We start from the raw sequence: 18,921 nt of genomic DNA on the forward strand, positions 1-18,921 counted from the left end.
AACTTGTGTTTGTATGACTTTATATCAGCTGAAGCCGTTTTACCAACCTATCCTGATAATGCATGAAGAATAATTAAGTTGGTCTAGCTAGCGTATTGAAACAGCTTTACGCGGAAAAACAATCATAAACCATGCCACAAAATACACATTGAGCCATTAGGGGCTTTAAAGTTTTGATCTTGTGAAGCAGAGAACCATGGTGATCAGTAAGCGGCAGTTCCAAGGCCCCTTGTGCAGACATCACTAGCTGGTCCCAGACAGCAGACTGTACTTTACAAGCACTACTCAGCCGCCACAGACATTTTGTCATATCTTGTCAATTATACGTACTACTATTGCAGTTTGTGATGAGTATGCTTTTCTGACAAAGTATTGACGCTGTATTGTTAATTTAATAGACAAACCTTTTGTCTATTAAGTTGACAGTCCTTCACAGTCCCCGGAATCAGATGCCAACCTCAATTATATTCTCATGATGTAAAAATAACTCAGCTCAATCACTGGATGTAAATGGACAGCTGCAATAAATAGCTTATGAGCCTACTGGGAATATGCAGGTCATAACTGAGGGAACTGCTTGTGTACTTAAACACGTTATGAAAATCTGCCCAAAGTATTTGGAGACTATAAATGGAAAAACACAGTCTGTTGAGTTTTCCTTCACCCGTTTTGGAAATAGAGGCGTAATATAAATAAGAAACAAATACATTAATGGTTTTGCATGCCTGAAATTCAATAGATACGTAGCTGGGTGAGTATTCAACTAAAACGAGGTGACGCAGTGGTATGTTGCTAAGAGAAATGGCCGTAAACTGCATGGCTTGGACCCTGGCAGGAAGGACGGCTACACACTTTATGGTATACAATGATCTGCTCTCTTAAGGGCAGTTATTTTCTAATACTGCCGGGGTGACACTGGCACAGAGCAAGAGTAATGCCTGCTGGGCCGGTGCCAGTTGGGAAGTTTGAGGGGCTGCAACGAGAGAGCCAGCAAAGCTGGACAAGAATGTGGAGCCCTCTCATCTGAAGTTATAGATAGAGGCAGCAGAAACCGTGTCCAGACCGTTTCTAATTTCAGACATCTGTAGCTAGGCCTGTTCAACGGGGGTAGAGCTTTTGTTGTCATAGCGAACAGGGGCTTGTTCTGTACGGGTGTCCTTAAGAAGGACATGACTTTGCAACAGCGACCAGACCGACAGCAGAAGTGAGGATCATGGTTCTTTCTGAAGGGTAGGTCGAGATTTGTCACTATTCCGTTTTTGACATCTTGTGTGATGTCTTTTGTGATTTTCCGTCAAAACACTCCTGGGTGATAGATCTGCGCTATCTCTCAGAATGACAATATGATGAGATGATACTTTGGCAGTCACACTAGCTCTGTTCCTCTGTGATGTGGAAACGGATGTGTGTAACTTACCATTTAATCAGTAGTTAGTTACCATTCGTTTTGCACAATATTCAACATTGGCCATACTGTCGACAATTAACAAGCAAAAGACTAAAAACACATTTTTGACTCATGTAAACATGATGAAACCACAGTCATGAGCCTACTAAATCCGACCTTGGCAGAACATTGGTGAAGTCCTATTGCAAGATGTGGGTGTTCTGAGAAAATGGCCTCAATTGCTTGTTACACAATAAACAAGAAGTAAATTGGCGAACTGGTTAATATTGAAAAAGACAGTTTGACACTACACAACCCTTGGTGCGTGTTCAGAACAGTGTGTGTTCTGCTTTGTCCAGCTTGGATCTGAGTGAACTTAGCTTGATAGGTTACAATAATCTCTCTATAAATATAAAATAAAATGAAAAGAAAACGGAAATGCAAAGTGTAAACTTTGGTCATCTGCAAAGGAAAAGGGGGGGCTGGGTGGGGGTGTTAGGGTTGGGAGCTGAGGGCTGGGGGGGGGGGGGGGGGTGGCACCCTGTTTTTAGGAATGGAGTGACTGGGTTCTTTGTGGCCATGGCAACAAACCACATGACTAGGTGTATTAGATTGCCTTGGACAGTGTGCAGTGAGGCATGGTGTGAGCATTCTCTGCCATTCTGCCTCGGTGAAAGACTTGTCCTTGTCTTACTCAAGTTTGTCAGTGAATCGAACCCGTCTCCCTGAGTTGTAAGCACGGAAGAACTTTATTAATCCTGACCCCTGACGAGTTGGCAACGTACAATATCCCTGGAGATATGTGAGTGTGTGTGTGTTAGCAGCACCCCACTGAATGCAGAATTAGCAAGAGCCAATCATGTGTACTGAGGGTGTTTGAAATCCTCCATATGACACTATCATACCAAGTGAATTGTATGGAGTGGAACGTGACATTAAGTGGGCGATGATAGTGGTGGTCGGCCACTGCTGTTAACCAAGTGTTTCATATTACCGCTCTGTAATAAGGCCTTGTCCTGCATAGTAGCACACTTATGCTTAGGATAAAACGCTTGACATGCACTAGATACAGCCTGAGCAGTCGAAACACTTGTGCACTACATACAGCCTGAGCAGTCAAACACACGTGCACAAGATACAGCCTGAGCAGTCGAAACACACGGGCACTAGATACAGCCTGAGCAGTCGAAACACACATGTACTAGATACAGCCTGAGCAGTCGAAACACACATGTACTAGATACAGCCTGAGCAGTCGAAACACACATGCACTAGATACAGCCTGAGCAGTCGAAACACACGGGCACTAGATACAGCCTGAGCAGTCAAACACACATGTACTAGATACAGCCTGAGCAGTCGAAACACACATGTACTAGATACAGCCTGAGCAGTCGAAACACACGGGCACTAGATACAGCCTGAGCAGTCGAAACACACGGGCACTAGATACAGCCTGAGCAGTCGAAACACACGGGCACTAGATACAGCCTGAGCAGTCGAAACACACATGTACTAGATACAGCCTGAGCAGTCGAAACACACGGGCACTAGATACAGCCTGAGCAGTCGAAACACACGGGCACTAGATACAGCCTGAGCAGTCGAAACACACGTGGACGTCAGGGCACCACTAGAAACCGGATAGAGGGAAGGAAAAAAACACTGCCGTTCTGCAGCACACCCAAACAGCGCCATAGCTGTCCAGCCGAGCGCATGCAGCACCTGTCCCTGTGACACTGCTTGGGGCCTGGGCTTTACCTCTGTGTTGGCCCGCTGTACTGACCCCCCTCTCCCTGCCCCTGCTCAGAACCATAGAGGCCCACGCAGGGAGCGGCGACACCATGGCGGACCGAAGACAACTGTTTGCGGAGATGAGTACGTATTCGGGGTCATTTCCAAAGCGACCCAGTTTTCGCTCTGCTACGCTGTGTACAGTTGATCAGCACGTGGCACTGCGCATACAGTAGCAGCGACAAGCCTCTTTTGTGGAGAAGCCGCAAATGCAGATCAAGGATGGATGACAGAGTTGTCAGAGTGCTTAGGAACGATTTGGGAGAGTGGCTTCACCACACAGGCATGCAGTGTTAATGGCTTCATGAATGTACCGCACATGGACCTTTACTTGGAACATTGGCAGGGGCACCACACAGTCTATCATATGCATTCATTCCTGCCCGCAGTGTTGTGTTTCACACAAGTGTTTTGTATGTGTTTCTTTTCCAGGGGCTCAAGATCTGGACTCCATAAGGTTGTCGACGTACAGGACAGCTTGCAAACTCCGATTCGTTCAGAAGAAATGCAACCGTGAGTGTAGCACAACAACAGGCACATATATCGCGATGGGTAGCATTGAGCTGTGTAGTGGCTGACGTCATGTTTGGCCTGCAGTCCATTTGGTGGACATCTGGAATGTGATCGAGGCTTTCAGAGAGAACGGCCTCAACACCATGGACCTCAACACGGAGTTCACTGTGGCTCGGCTGGAAGCAATACTGTCCACCATCTTCTACCAGCTGAACAAGCGCATGCCCACCACTCACCAGATCAGCGTGGAGCAGTCCATAAGCCTGCTGCTCAACTTCCTGCTGGCGGCGTACGACCCGTGAGTAGCCCCACCACGCTGCCACGCACCCCCAGTCAAGGGGCAGCTGCTTGGCTCTGGGATGGTTGACGTAGCGGGGTCCAGGCATCAGCAGCGTGACAAGGGAGCCCCACAGAATCATGGCACAGGGCCTGTCATGGCACAGAACCTGTCATGGCTAGAGGACAAACATAGTCTGCTTTTCTATGGATGTGTCACCACGACGGTCTCGTTGCCAAGGCCCGTATCTTCCGTAGTAAAAGGGACGGGTGTGGTAAACAGTGACGAGGATGCAAGGATGTCACGTGAAATATGTAAGAAAGGGGACTGGACTTTACTGTTGTGTCGTGTGCACTTCTAGCTCAACATACGTATGACAGGGCACTCTGTACTATGCTTGACATGAAGACTGTTCACTCCCTTGAAGAATGAACCTTAGTACAAATTGTGAAATGACTTTTTCTCTTTCAGGGAAGGCCTTGGAAAAATATCAGTCTTCATTGTCAAAATGGCCCTAGCAACCATTTGCGGAGGGAAGATTATAGACAAGCTAAGATGTAAGTAAACCAATTCATCACTAGGTATTGATTCAAGTAAAGAATAAACCAATTTTACCCAGAATGAAAAGCCAGCTTTAGTTGTGTACGGTTAAGAAATCCTGCACTGTAAAGAATGTGTGACCTGGAGTCTCTGTAAGAATCTCACAGAATGTTCTGGAGCCAGAATGGGTTTCTTTAAATATCTATCAGCAGAGCCCACTGCTCGTAGACCATGCTCTCCACGGCTGGGAGAAATCATTTTTCATAATGTGAAGGATAGGGTTTATTACATAATCCACAAAATCTGTTTGCAGCTTCAGCAGCGTCTTGGAGGGGAAAGGGAGGGCTACTGATTTAGCTAATGTGTTGAAATAATCAACATGGAAAAACAGCCTTGCTTTAGTTTGTTTTTCGCCTAGTCGCGGCTATAATTGTATTGTCTAAACGCGGCAATTAGCTCACTATGCTTTGTGACAACTGACAATTAGTCTGATTCATTTGATATTTTGAAAATAACCTTCCCCCCATCCCCTGTGTTATGTCAAGACATTTTTTCACAGATATCAGATCCTGGTGGTATCATGGTATACTCCCAGTTTGACCAATTTCTAAGGGAGGTACTCAAATTACCAATGACCGTTTTTGAGGGGCCGTCCTTTGGCTATACTGAGCAGGCCACAAGAACCTGCTTCGCACAGCAGGTGAGCGTTTGTAGCGTGAATTGACTAAAACCCCAGAACGTTCCATAATGGATATGCATCGATATGTGGGTGTTTTTTTGGTTTGTTTTTTACTTTGTACTGTGATACGGATGTAACCCTGCCTGTGTGTTGACAGAAAAAGGTGTCCCTCAACATCTTCCTGGATACGCTGATGTGGGACCCTCCCCCTCAGTGTCTGGTGTGGTTGCCGCTCATGCACCGCCTCGCCAATGTGGAGAACGGTGAGCCTCCGGTGCCTCGCACGCCCGCACGACGCGCAAGCGACACCGTGGAGTCCGAAACGCACACTGACACTCGCGCAACAAAAAACACAAAATACGTGCATGTCTGGGGTGTCACACCAGTGAACTCCCACTCACCCTCGAAATCAGCTTCCCCGCCGTACCAATGACACAGTGCTGATGTAGCCTCTTCCAAACGCTGCTTATCACCGCTAGAACACCTGAATTGGCGTCAAATCCAAGCAGTCGTTTTAGACACCAGCAAAATATTCAAGAACAACTGTCGGAAACATAATAAGAAGTGTTTACCCCGTGCTTGTGTGTGTGTGCCCCCTCCCCCCCATCCCCCCCCCCCCCCGCAGTCTTTCACCCGGTCGAGTGCTCCTACTGTCACAGTGAGAGTATGATGGGCTTCCGCTACCGCTGCCAGCAATGTCATAATTACCAGCTCTGTCAGGACTGCTTCTGGAGGGGGCATGCCAGCGGTTCCCATAGCAACCAGCACCAGATGAAGGAATACACGTCATGGGTATGGGGGGAGGGGGGAATGGGGGTGGGGGAGGGTCAGTGGGCGTGACGGCACTGGGCCCGTCGGCGCTGCCGCGGCAGTGTGGTGGCAGCGCCGGGGGCCCCGAACGGCACGGACACCGAACAGGCTCCTCAGTGACATGGGTGAGCCAGAAGGGCGGGGCCACGATCTTCTCTGATCCCAGGCGATCACATGTTCTTGTGTCCCTCCCAGAAATCCCCCGCCAAGAAGTTATCCAGCGCGCTCAGTAAGTCCCTGAGCTGTGCGTCCAGTCGGGAGCCTCTCCACCCCATGTTCCCTGACATGCCTGAGAAGCCCCTAAACCTAGCCCACATAGTGTAAGTAAACACCGCTACACTCTCCTCAGCCATTCACATCTACATGGATTCAATTTAGCAGCGACTTTTATCCAAGGCAACGGACATAGAGCATTGTGGATATAGTGAATGCAGCAGATGATCAAGGACTATTATCTATGGCTACAGCCAGCCTGAGGCCTGTTCCACATCCAGCATCTTTCCAGTAGACCCTTATGATTGTAGATGAATGCTCTATAATTGCCTGCACACGCCTCAACTCCCAGTGATCAATCTTTGGCAGCACACGATCGATGAGGCTTAATTGTGGCTTTGGGAATGGCCGCAGTCCAAAGAGAGGATGTGCATCTCACTCAAATGTATGTTCCTTTTTGTAAAATGTCGACAACGGCACTTTGTGTCGCCGTTTAATGGGTGGTCCTGAGTGAAAAACTATCTTGGCAGTTGCGGTCATTGGCTGAAAGATCGAGGATGTGATTCATTGTGTTTCGACGCCTGAACAGCTAAACTGACTCCAAACTCCTCTCAGAAGTTAAAGAGTATGATGGCGGTTTATTATGACTAATATTAGAGAAATATTGACTGTAGAGTAGAGCATAGTTGTACTAACTGTATCCTGTAAACACTTACGAAGGCCAATTGTGCGTTGTCGTAACATGTGCATTTGTTCTTTTCTTGCCGCTCAATAGAGACACATGGTAAGTTTTCTTTGTACATTTGCTAGAAGTCACCCGTCTAGAACTTTCTAACACAGGGGTGTCGAACTCCGGTCCTCGAGGGCCGCTGTCCTGCATGTTTTAGATGTTTCCCTGCTCCAACACACCTGATTCAATTAAAAGGGTTGTTATAACGACCATTCATTCGAATCAGGTGAGCTGGATCAGGGAAACATCTAAAACATGTAGGACAGCGGCCCTCGAGGACCGGAGCTCGACACCCCTGTTCTAACACATTAGATTAGATGGACAACCTCTGAAACGAAGACCCATCTCATGTTTACCTTGTCATTTTAACATGTTTTATTGAAAGTGAATGCACTGGCAGGACATGCAGGGGGGTCCTTTGTGTGTGGTTGATAACTTGTCAGCGGGAATGGAAGCATGCTATGGCACAACCTTGTGTCTTTCAACACTTCTGATTACTCATGATGATGTCCTTGTCTCCGACTACATTCTAATCTTTTTTTAGGTCCTCCCCTCTCCCACACACCTCGCACATTCTTTGCCCGACCATATTTTCACGATCAGAAGAGCAGCCATTGTGCCTCTGGCCTCTGCAGACCCACTTCCGAAAATACACACGCATCATGTCTCTCTTTCTCTTCAAGGCGGAAATGAGTGCTAACCATGTATTGTGCCCTGCACAGGCCACCCAGACCAATGAACCTAACCAACGACTACGCCCTCTCCCACTCCATGCCCACCACAGGGAACCCCTACTCCACCAAACAGTGAGTACCAGCTCTCAGGCTAACCTCAGCCCTGGCTGGTCAGAGCCCAACCACAGGGTACATGGAGAGGAGGGAAGCAACACCCCTAAAAAGCCCACTTCTCCAATAACAGTGTATGTGTGTGCTATGTGGGTGAGTGTGTGTGTGTGCTATGTGGGTGAGTGTGTGTGTGTGTGTGTGTGCTATGTGGGTGAGTGTGTGTGTGTGTGTGTGCTATGTGGGTGAGTGTGTGTGTGTGCTATGTGAGTGTGTGTGTGTGTGTGTGCTATGTGGGTGAGTGTGTGTGTGTGTGTGCTATGTGGGTGAGTGTGTGTGTGTATGCTGCTCCTTTTGTGGTTTCAATCTTTTGTCTGATATAAATAGCACCAAGAATAATGAAGTTGAGCACAGAAAGAACTTGGCTAGGGCCGCACCAGATCTGTTGAGAGGGAAGGGGTAAGTGATCCGGGCTTGCCAGTAATAATGGCTGTGTGGCTCAAAATGCATGCGACTAATGTAGTTACAAATAATCCTCATAGAGCATATGTCAGTGCTAACCCATTCCAACGGAACTATTAGCTTTTACTGATTTTTTAGTTTGAGGGGGTTTGCATTTGGGTTCTCAAGGGACACATCTCACATAGACACTAGATGAAGCATGCCCAGCAAAGATCATTGACTATTCATTAGCTCAGAGTATCCATTACTGTCATTGTCATGGACAAGCACATTATCCTGGACAGTGAAACAAACTAGAGGCTCCCATCTCTGCATCGTAAACACACGACATGCTCGTGGTCGGCTTCTAGACGGCTCACTGCCTGAGCCTCGTACTGTGTGCTTCACAACAATCTGAATCGCTAGCAGACTGAATCCCGGTTCAAATGTGAATGGATTTTTTCCCCACACCCCTATAACCTATGGCACACCTGTGCTACATGAGGGTGGGGGGGGGGGGTCCCATTGGGAAGATACGGCTCCCTTTAGGAAGCACAGCCTCACTGGAAGGAGGGGGGTGGGATGACTAGCAGAAGTTTCTGGAGGGCCCCAGAGACACCTGTTTAGTTATGAAACCCCTCATATCTAGTAGCCCTGAGGATACTGGATACCGGCTGGTATACACTGTTTGCATCTTGTAGGTGATTTGTGGTAGATATAGATGATTTTTTTGGTCATTCAAATAAATGATTTAGCTTTAATAATTGTTTGGCCCTGCCTTTAAATGTACATACTAAATTATTGGCAGGTCATTTCAATGGGGCTTTCATAGGAATGTCTACAACCATGTGCTGTGAAGATAGGGTTAGATAGATTGACCAAGCATGTGCTCTTTTCCAATAACGTTGATTTCGAAATGACCGGTGCTCTGTGAGTTGGTGAAGACTTCTTTAAATAGGTACCTCTTTAGGTAACTCTTATCTTAAACCCTGCTTTTAGCCCTAGGGACTGAGGAGACAACATAGACAGATAGCATTACAAGGCTTTTGGATTTCCTCTATAGACTTGAGAATGAATGTGTTGAGCCATTCTCTTTCTTTCCAAACCTGTTTTTGTCCACCTTTTCTCCCCCTACCTGTCTCTCCTTATCTCAATCTCTCTGTCTGTCTGTCTGTCTTTTGTCATCTGCACAATATGTTTCTTTCTGAAACCCTACACTGTTCCAGGTTAAACTACAGCCTTGATGTGGCCGATAGGCTTGCCGATGAACATGTTCTGATTGGCCTCTATGTGAATCTGCTCCAAAACAACCCTAAATGGTTAGTGGGACTCCCCTGTTTCTACAACAGGCTGTCTGCTCCAGTGTGGCTTCACTCTCCCTTAGTGTGGGTCATGAGCATTCAAAAGCCCTATTCCTGCACATGTTTCCTCTGGTCTCATGATATGAAAAATGTACAGCTAGACACTTTGCTTTTTACAGTTTGGTCAGTGTACGTTTGTAAACCATTCTTACACTCATCTGTCACTACGGTAGCTTCATTCCACGTTCTGATTCTTCCTGCCTTTGAAGTGTGGCAAAAGTAACCCTGTCTGAAGGTCAATACTATTTTGTTAAACTGCAACAAGTGATAGCAGTCCTCATAGCGCCTATACAAACCAGAGTTCATTAGTTGACATTTGTACGCTTTCATTTCTTTAAGGGCGGTCCTTGAGAATATTTTTGTTGGAACTATTTGACAGTAAATGTGATATACAGTGTAAACATGTTGATTATAGTTCATTTAGTTTATTTTGTAGTCGTGCCGCTGAGCATACATGGAAAGTGTTGCTGTGAATAGAAACTCTAAACGTTTCATAAGCCTTTATTGTGAAGTTTCATCTAGCTTGGGCTTTGAACCTACTGTTGTCCCTGCCGCTGCTGTAAGCCTGCATTCAGCTGAGCGTTTGTTTATGTGTGTGCGTGTATGAGTGTGTATTATGATGTGTGTGCATTCTGCTACTAAACTGCTGTCTCTGATCATAGACTTGTTAATGCAGGACACTTGTTTCCAACAAAACTAATTATATGTAGCAAAGTCAGGTGATCAGAGAATCCTCATCAAATGTCAAAGAAGGTTTATAACTTGACGGTCCATGATAGAGTCACCTACCAGTGGTTTGACTGAAGGAATTAATAACACACTTTGCACAGCCATTCAAAAATCTCCCTTAAATAATTGAATTAAAATCAAAGTGTTGTCTTCTTATAAAGTTAATATACTGAATGTTGCTTCCTTGTTAAGAGTGAGAAGTTAGTGTGCTGGTGTCAACCCCTGACTCCTCCCCCTCACTCCTCCCCCTGACTCCTTCCCCTGACTCCTTCCCCTGACTCCTCCCCCTGACTCCTTCCCCTGACTTTTTTCCCTCACTCCTCCCCATGACTCCTCCCCCTGACTCCTCCCCCTGACTCCTTCCCCTGACTCCTTCCCCTGACTCCTCCCCCTGACTCCTTCCCCTGACTCCTTAGTTTGCTGGAGAGCACCAACCACCAGGATGAAGAGCACAGCCTCATCGCCCGCTACGCCGCCAGACTGGCCTCCGACGCAGCCATCACGGTGAGGACCAACGCTCACAGCAGCAGCGTCTGTGTGGATGATGTCATGGTGTGGTGTCTGTGGATGATGTCATGGTGTGGTCTGTGTGGATGATGTCATGGTGTGGTCTTTGTGGATGATGTTATGGTGTGGTGTGTGGATGATGTCATGGTGTGTGTGTGTGGATGATGTCATGGTGTGGTCTGTGTGGATGATGTTATGGTGTGGTCTGTGTGGATGGATGATATCATGGTGTGGTCTGTGTGGATGATGTTATGGTGTGGTCTGTGTGGATGGATGATGTCATGGTGTGGTGTGTGGAGGAAGTCATGGTGTGGTGTGTGGATGATGTTATGGTGTGGTGTGTGTGGATGATGTCATGGTGTGTGTGTGTGTGTGGATGATGTCATGGTGTGTGTGTGTGTGTGTGTGTGTGGATGATGTCATGGTGTGTGTGTGTGTGTGGTTAATGTCATGGTGTGTGTGTGTGGCTGATGTCATGGTGTGTGTGTGTGGCTGATGTCATGGTGTGTGTGTGTGGATGACGTCATGGTGTGGTCTGTGTGGATGATGTCATGGTGTGGTGTGTGGCTGATGTCATGGTGTGGTGTGTGGCTGATGTCATGGTGTGTGTGTGTGGCTGATGTTATGGTGTGTGTGTGGAGGAAGTCATGGTGTGTGTGTGTGTGTGGATGATGTCATGGTGTGTGTGTGTGTGGCTGATGTCATGGTGTGTGTGTGTGGCTGATGTCATGGTGTGGTGTGTGGCTGATGTCATGGTGTGGTGTGTGGATGATGTCATGGTGTGTGTGTGTGTGGATGATGTCATGGTGTGTGTGTGTGGCTGATGTCATGGTGTGTGTGTGTGTGTGGCTGATGTCATGGTGTGGTGTGTGGCTGATGTCATGGTGTGTGTGTGGATGATGTCATGGTGTGTGTGTGTGTGTGGCTGATGTCATGGTGTGGTGTGTGGATGATGTCATGGTGTGGTGTGTGGATGATGTCATGGTGTGTGTGTGTGGCTGATGTCATGGTGTGGTGTGTGGCTGATGTCATGGTGTGTGTGTGTGTGGCTGATGTCATGGTGTGGTGTGTGGCTGATGTCATGGTGTGTGTGTGTGTGGCTGATGTCATGGTGTGGTGTGTGGCTGATGTCATGGTGTGGTGTGTGGCTGATGTCATGGTGTGGTGTGTGGCTGATGTCATGGTGTGTGTGTGTGTGGCAGCAGCGTGTGCAGCAGCAGAGGGTCCCCACAGAGCTGTGCTTCTCTCTGGACGCCAACAAGCAGCAGCGGCAGCTGATCGCTGAGCTGGAGGACAAAAACAGGTCGGTGGGAACCTGCCTCCACCTCCTCCCTTCCAAAACGGGCTGTTCCCAAGTTACAAGAAAGGAATGAGAGGCAAACTAGTGCCTTACTATGAACTGGTGTGTGTGTGTCCCATAGAGAGATCCTGCAGGAAATCCAGAGGTTGCGTGTGCAGCATGAGCAGGCCTCCCAGCCTCCCCCAGACAAGGGCCAGCAGAACCCCACTCTCCTGGCTGAGCTTCGCCTCCTCAGGTACTAGCCATGCACCCTGACCCAGTGTCTCCCCCTGCTTGACACTGCTAGCACATCACTGTGATATAACCTGAGGAAAATATTAACACACCAGTTGGTTTATCAATATTCCTTCTTTTTAATTGTAAACGTTTTTATTTATTTAAATTTGCTAAATCTGGCAGACGCTTTTATCAGTAAAGAAGCTGCCTTCTAGGACATGGTGGGTTTGACTTTTGTTTTTCTACGTCAGGCAACGCAAAGACGAGCTGGAGCAAAGAATGTCGGCTCTGCAGGAGAGTCGCAGGGAGCTCATGGTGCAGCTGGAGCAGCTGATGATGCTACTGAAGGTACCCCACCCCTCCAAGGCCCACACCCTCCCAGACTCACCCTGCACCCTCCAAGGCCCACACCCTCCCAGGCCCACACCCTCCCAGACTCACCTTGCACCCTCCCAGACTCACCCCACACCCTCCCAGACTCACCCCGCACCCTCCCAGACTCACCCCACACCCTCCCAGACTCACCCCACACCCTCCCAGACTCACCCCGCACCCTCCCAGACTCACCCCACACCCTCCCAGACTCACCCCACACCCTCCCAGACTCACCCCACACCCTCCCAGACTCACCCCGCACCCTCCCAGACTCACCCCACACCCTCCCAGACTCACCCCACACCCTCCCAGACTCACCCCGCACCCTCCCAGGCTCACCCCACACCCTCCCAGACTCACCCCGCACCCTCCCAGACTCACCCCGCACCCTCCCAGACTCACCTTGCACCCTCCCAGACTCACCCCACACCCTCCCAGACTCACCCCACACCCTCCCAGACTCACCCCGCACCCTCCCAGACTCACCCCACACCCTCCCAGACTCACCACGCACCCTCCCAGACTCACCCCGCACCCTCCCAGACTCACCTTGCACCCTCCCAGACTCACCCCACACCCTCCCAGACTCACCCCGCACCCTCCCAGACTCACCCCACACCCTCCCAGACTCACCTTGCACCCTCCCAGACTCACCCCGCAACGTCCCAGACTCACCCCACACCCTCCCAGACTCACCCCACACCCTCCCAGACTCACCCCGCACCCTCCCAGGCTCACCCCACACCCTCCCAGACTCACCCCGCACCCTCCCAGACTCACCCCACACCCTCCCAGACTCACCTTGCACCCTCCCAGACTCACCCCGCACCCTCCCAGACTCACCCCACACCCTCCCAGACTCACCCCACACCCTCCCAGACTCACCTTGCACCCTCCCAGACTCACCCCACACCCTCCCAGACTCACCCCACACCCTCCCAGACTCACCCCACACCCTCCCAGACTCACCCCGCACCCTCCCAGACTCACCCCACACCCTCCCAGACTCACCTTGCACCCTCCCAGACTCACCCCGCACCCTCCCAGACTCACCCCACACCCTCCCAGACTCACCCCACACCCTCCCAGACTCACCTTGCACCCTCCCAGACTCACCTTGCACCCTCCCAGACTCACCCCACACCCTCCCAGACTCACCCCACACCCTCCCAGACTCACCCCGCACCCTCCCAGACTCACCCCACACCCTCCCAGACTCACCCCGCACCCTCCCAGACTCACCCCGCACCCTCCCAGACTCACCTTGCACCCTCCCAGACTCACCCCACACCCTCCCAGACTCACCCCGCACCCTCCCAGACTCACCCCACACCCTCCCAGACTCACCTTGCACCCTCCCAGACTCACCCCGCACCGTCCCAGACTCACCCCACACCCTCCCAGACTCACCCCGCACCCTCCCAGACTTACCTTGCACCCTCCCAGACTCACCCCACACCCTCCCAGACTCACCCCACACCCTCCCAGACTCACCTTGCACCCTCCCAGACTCACCCCACACCCTCCCAGACTCACCTTGCACCCTCCCAGACTCACCCCGCACCGTCCCAGACTCACCCCACACCCTCCCAGACTCACCCCGCACCCTCCCAGACTTACCTTGCACCCTCCCAGACTCACCCCACACCCTCCCAGACTCACCCCACACCCTCCCAGACTCACCTTGCACCCTCCCAGACTCACCCCACACCCTCCCAGACTCACCCCGCACCCTCCCAGACTCACCCCACACCCTCCCAGACTCACCCCACACCCTCCCAGACTCACCCAACACCCTCCCAGACTCACCCCGCACCCTCCCAGACTCACCCCGCACCCTCCCAGACTCACCTTGCACCCTCCCAGACTCACCCCACACCCTCCCAGACTCACCCCGCACCCTCCCAGACTCACCCCACACCCTCCCAGACTCACCTTGCACCCTCCCAGACTCACCCCGCACCGTCCCAGACTCACCCCACACCCTCCCAGACTCACCCCGCACCCTCCCAGACTTACCTTGCACCCTCCCAGACTCACCCCACACCCTCCCAGACTCACCCCACACCCTCCCAGACTCACCTTGCACCCTCCCAGACTCACCCCACACCCTCCCAGACTCACCTTGCACCCTCCCAGACTCACCACGCACCGTCCCAGACTCACCCCACACCCTCCCAGACTCACCCCGCACCCTCCCAGACTTACCTTGCACCCTCCCAGACTCACCCCACACCCTCCCAGACTCACCCCACACCCTCCCAGACTCACCTTGCACCCTCCCAGACTCACCCCACACCCTCCCAGACTCACTCCGCACCCTCCCAGACTCACCCCACACCCTCCCAGACTCACCCCACACCCTCCCAGACTCACCCCACACCCTCCCAGACTCACCCCACACCCTCCCAGACTCACCCCACACCCTCCCAGGCTCACCCGGCACAGAGCAGGTGGAGCTGGCACGCTGGCCATTAGAGGGGGTCGTTTGGCAGCCTTCATCACTCTCACCAGGGGACTTGGCAGACGTCAGGGCCTATTGATTTACTGTATCCCTATCCTTCTCTAATGAGCTGGTTCTCGCTGCTTTTGTCCATATATGGAAACTGTTAATTGTTTCTCCCCAGTCTACCATTCTAACCTTAAGATTTTGAGCATAAGATTATGCCCCAGCCAACACAGTGACTCGGATTTGCTTTGGAACGTAGTATTTACAGAGAGAATCACTACAACCGTGAGACAGGGAGAGGATTTAAGAAGCCAATGTAAACTGCTTATTGCACTGGCTTAAGTAGCAAAGCTATCAATCTAATTAATCTGAATGGATCAATGCTAATCCAGTCAAGAAGCTCAATGGAGACGCACATTGACTAGAGAGGAAGTCCCAATTGAGTTTCGCAGGGGAAATGCTTGTGAGGGGTTAGAGTATGGCTGTGTGTTCACGTCTGGACCCAATGTGAATAAGTCTTTTCTCGACAGGAGGAAGAACGGAAGCAAGCTGTAAGTCTGTGAAGCAAGTGTGTAACAACTAACACTGCATCGCTCGTCGAGAGATACTTAGTGGTCAACTTGGTTTTGGTTGAACTGAATTGCCAACTCGTGATTGGCTGCATTTAAAAACGCATCCAACGCACAACGGATTAACAACCAATTCTAACTGTTCCATTGGTGTCATTTATGGTCAGAATTTGTTCGGCTCTTCGTAGGAACGAAAGCAGCCTGTTAAACTAACAGCATGTTTAATATGTGAGTCAATAGATATTGATAGATACGGAATCTGGCTCAATTAACCTCCTGTGCATTGTGGCATGTGTGAAACGTTTGTTCCTCAGCAATTGTGCCATTAATTATTTTAGATGAACTAGCTACAAAAAAAAGATGACTTCATTTGCAGAGATATGTTGTAATTGATATGTAATTATGCAAGGTGAAGTGCTATACGGGTCAATTACATCCTCACTAGGAAAATGACCTGTTTACTGTTGCAGCCTCCTGATGACACCAAAGGGTGTTGCTGATTATGCTGACACAGCAAATGACACCCTCACCCCTTCCTGTGTGCCTTCCAGACCCAGGGTCCTAGCTCCCCTCGCTCCTCCCCCAGCCACACCGTCTGCCGGCCTATCCCCACGCCGACCCAGTCAGAGTCAGCCGGTACCACCCCCACCCACACGCCTCAGGACTCTCTCATGGGGGTGGGAGGGGACGTGCAGGAGGCCTTCGCTCAGGGTAACGCTCTCACACACACACACACACACACATACACACACACACTGAGGTGGTACTATATACACACCGGAGAATACATTATACAGAATGCATACTTCGTCTCGGAACCATTTAGAATAGGGATGAACAAATGTCTCTGCTTTGGACCAAAGGACCCAGGAGAAACCTGAGGAACGACCTCCTCGTTGCCGCCGACTCCATCACGAACACCATGTCATCGCTCGTCAAGGAGCTGAACTCAGGTGAAGCTTCTGGCCCACCGTCCTGCTGTACTGACGGTGTGACTACTTGAGAAAGACTGCCTTGAACACACGGGCAGCCTTTTGACAAACCCTGTTTGTGTACTCCAGAGGGGGGCAGCGAGACAGAGAGCCTTCTGGACTCAGAGTTCGGGCGGTGCCAGATCGACAACATGATGCCCACTCCCAGCCCAGAGGGGCTCCTGGCGCAGGTCACCACCAGACCAAGGTACACACACACACATACACACACACGCACGAGGAGATGAGAATCAGCAGTGTTGGTCTTCAACAGGCTGTTTTTGTCCCCTGTGGAGTCTCAGCAGTGCACGCATGCGTTTGTGCAGCACTTTGTCCAGCACTGGTTGTTTTTAAACGTGCTTTATAAACAAATGGACTTGACTTGGTAGGCATGCAGGCGCGGGAGAGGAGCTGAGCTACGAGAACGAGTTGGAACGTCAGCTGGAGGAGGAGCTGGTGAAACACCGACCAGAGTCAGAGCAAGCCATGGTGAGCCCAGATCAGAGACTGAGCTGGAAATGCATGTGCGTCTAATTGGGTGTTCAATATTCGCCGAGCAAAGCATACTCTTTTGCAATTGTTAAGTTGTTCTCTCTTGTGCTTTGATTATTATTTGTTTTACTTTTTCACAGGTGACATTGAAGCAATGACCATGTATAGCTCATGTCCTGGTTCAGTAAGTCATTTCTTATAATTACCCATTGCAGCAAGTAATCTTTGTCTTGTGCGATTATTATCATAAGCTAGCAGGACGTCCTCCAATGTATTGTTTTCAATGTCGATTTATATCACTGTATTAGAACTGTTCCTTTCGACAATGAAATATTCATGTGTTTTCCATTTCTCTTCATAACAGGTGAGCAATATTTCAAATGACACAGGTAGAGAACACTGGACAGAACTGCAAAGCAAGCTGTTAAGAGGCATCAAGGATCACAGTCTATAACACTGATAGACCCACCTTATAATACATATATGATATGTAAATATCTATTTTTCAAAACCAACAACATATTAAAGAGAATACTGTGAACTGAAAGAGAGACAATGAACAACAGAGCTGTTTTTAATACCACCGGTGCCATAAAATCTGATGACTTTTGGGGAATCATCTTTTGATTTTTATCCTCATTTTTTGGGTATTGGTCGTTAAGAATTGTGTACGTAGTAAGGAGAGTATAGGTTTATGGTGGTCAAACCTGTTGGGTTGTGTTTCATTAAAACGGGTGACTCTGTTGAAAACAGGCAGAACATTATAAACAGGCAACAGTAATGTATGTCGGGCTGTATACATTCACCCACCAGTCCACAAACTTCTTACTACCACTGGTGTTGTGTGGCTTTCGTATTTTTGTTTGACATTCATCTTTTTATCAAAAGAATAGTGACGTGAAGGGTTGATTTTTAATAGATGCATACCATATCTCATAAACAAGTGCACTGTCTCAGCTGATGGTGCTTAGTCTCTGAATGGGATTCAGTCCAACCTTAAGTTCCAAACAGCAATGTTCTTGAAGTTGTATTATACTATGTGAACAAGTGTCGCACCAAACGGAGACTTGATTGAATGCCACTAATAGTGTTGTAAAAGTGAAAGCAAGGCTAGATGAGGAAGTGGTAAAAAGGTCAAAAAAGGGTAGTTGAGTTTAATTGCATTGCTGATTGTCACGAGGAAATGATACATTCAAATGCATATTGCGATGGTATACAACATTTAACATAGAATTAAAAACATTGTTGAAGGCATAAACATTTGTTTACTTTCAGGCATTGAATCATTGTTCGCTTTTTGGTATAGGTTTTTGAAGTTGTCTTGTCATTTTAAATGTTCTGACCAAATTGTTAACTTTTTCTCAAACGTAGACACAAAAAAACACACTTGATGTTCTTGATCAGTGTGCGTGTACAATATAAAGTTACCCAGTCACTCTAAGACGTGTGGCAAGCCAATCTTAAAATCACTAATGTGTGAAATGTGTCTTGTATGATTTTTGAGCTAGTTCATAACAGTGGTTTTGCATGGTGGTGATGCATAATAAAGAGTTGACACAACTGTGTTGCCTACCGACTCATTAGGCTCCTTCTGTCCTTCTACTGCCCTTGTAAAGCACACTTACTGGTCTACTGCACTAGATTTATGTAGTCAATTCACTGTTCACTTCTCTGAGACTTCTTTATACCCAACAGATACCCTAATGCTTTTCAATTGGACACATTCATAGTGTACACACTATGAATGTGTCCAATCAGCAAAGACACAGCTCCTGATGCATTGAAA

At 49.2% G+C, this 18,921-nt stretch overlaps 2 protein-coding genes across 18 annotated transcripts in view; one reads left to right on the forward strand and one right to left on the reverse strand.

Moving 5' to 3' along the window:
- Positions 1-18,921, reverse strand: part of LOC124472800 (coiled-coil domain-containing protein 178) — a 46,583-nt gene that overhangs the window by 16,530 nt on the left and 11,132 nt on the right. The window lies entirely within an intron of this gene.
- Positions 1,067-18,695, forward strand: dtna (dystrobrevin, alpha). 17 transcript variants are annotated; one of them, XM_047027860.1, is made up of 24 exons: positions 1,067-1,230; positions 3,198-3,265; positions 3,614-3,694; positions 3,779-3,992; positions 4,443-4,528; positions 5,057-5,211; positions 5,348-5,453; positions 5,816-5,982; positions 6,196-6,320; positions 6,989-6,997; positions 7,666-7,749; positions 8,113-8,184; positions 9,393-9,485; positions 10,673-10,760; positions 11,966-12,066; positions 12,185-12,298; positions 12,531-12,627; positions 15,634-15,654; positions 16,224-16,383; positions 16,536-16,625; positions 16,734-16,851; positions 17,033-17,132; positions 17,276-17,319; positions 17,500-18,695. In XM_047027860.1, exons 1-23 carry the CDS (start codon positions 1,214-1,216, stop codon positions 17,291-17,293), a joined length of 2,184 nt encoding a protein of 727 aa, XP_046883816.1. In that variant the 5' UTR covers positions 1,067-1,213; the 3' UTR covers positions 17,294-17,319; positions 17,500-18,695. The 17 variants fall into 17 exon arrangements, with proteins under 17 accessions (XP_046883816.1, XP_046883817.1, XP_046883820.1 ...); XM_047027861.1 differs by having other exon boundaries at positions 11,969-12,066; XM_047027864.1 differs by lacking the exon at positions 15,634-15,654.

This window comes from Hypomesus transpacificus, chromosome 10, assembly GCF_021917145.1.
Source record: "Hypomesus transpacificus isolate Combined female chromosome 10, fHypTra1, whole genome shotgun sequence".
Classification (NCBI taxonomy): Eukaryota; Metazoa; Chordata; class Actinopteri; order Osmeriformes; family Osmeridae; genus Hypomesus; species Hypomesus transpacificus.

Coding starts and splice junctions, on each gene's coding strand:
- dtna (XM_047027860.1), top strand. Junction 4,529..5,056: donor GATTATAGACAAGCTAAGAT/GTAAGTAAACCA, acceptor TGTTATGTCAAG/ACATTTTTTCACAGATATCA. Junction 16,626..16,733: donor CGTCAAGGAGCTGAACTCAG/GTGAAGCTTCTG, acceptor TGTGTACTCCAG/AGGGGGGCAGCGAGACAGAG.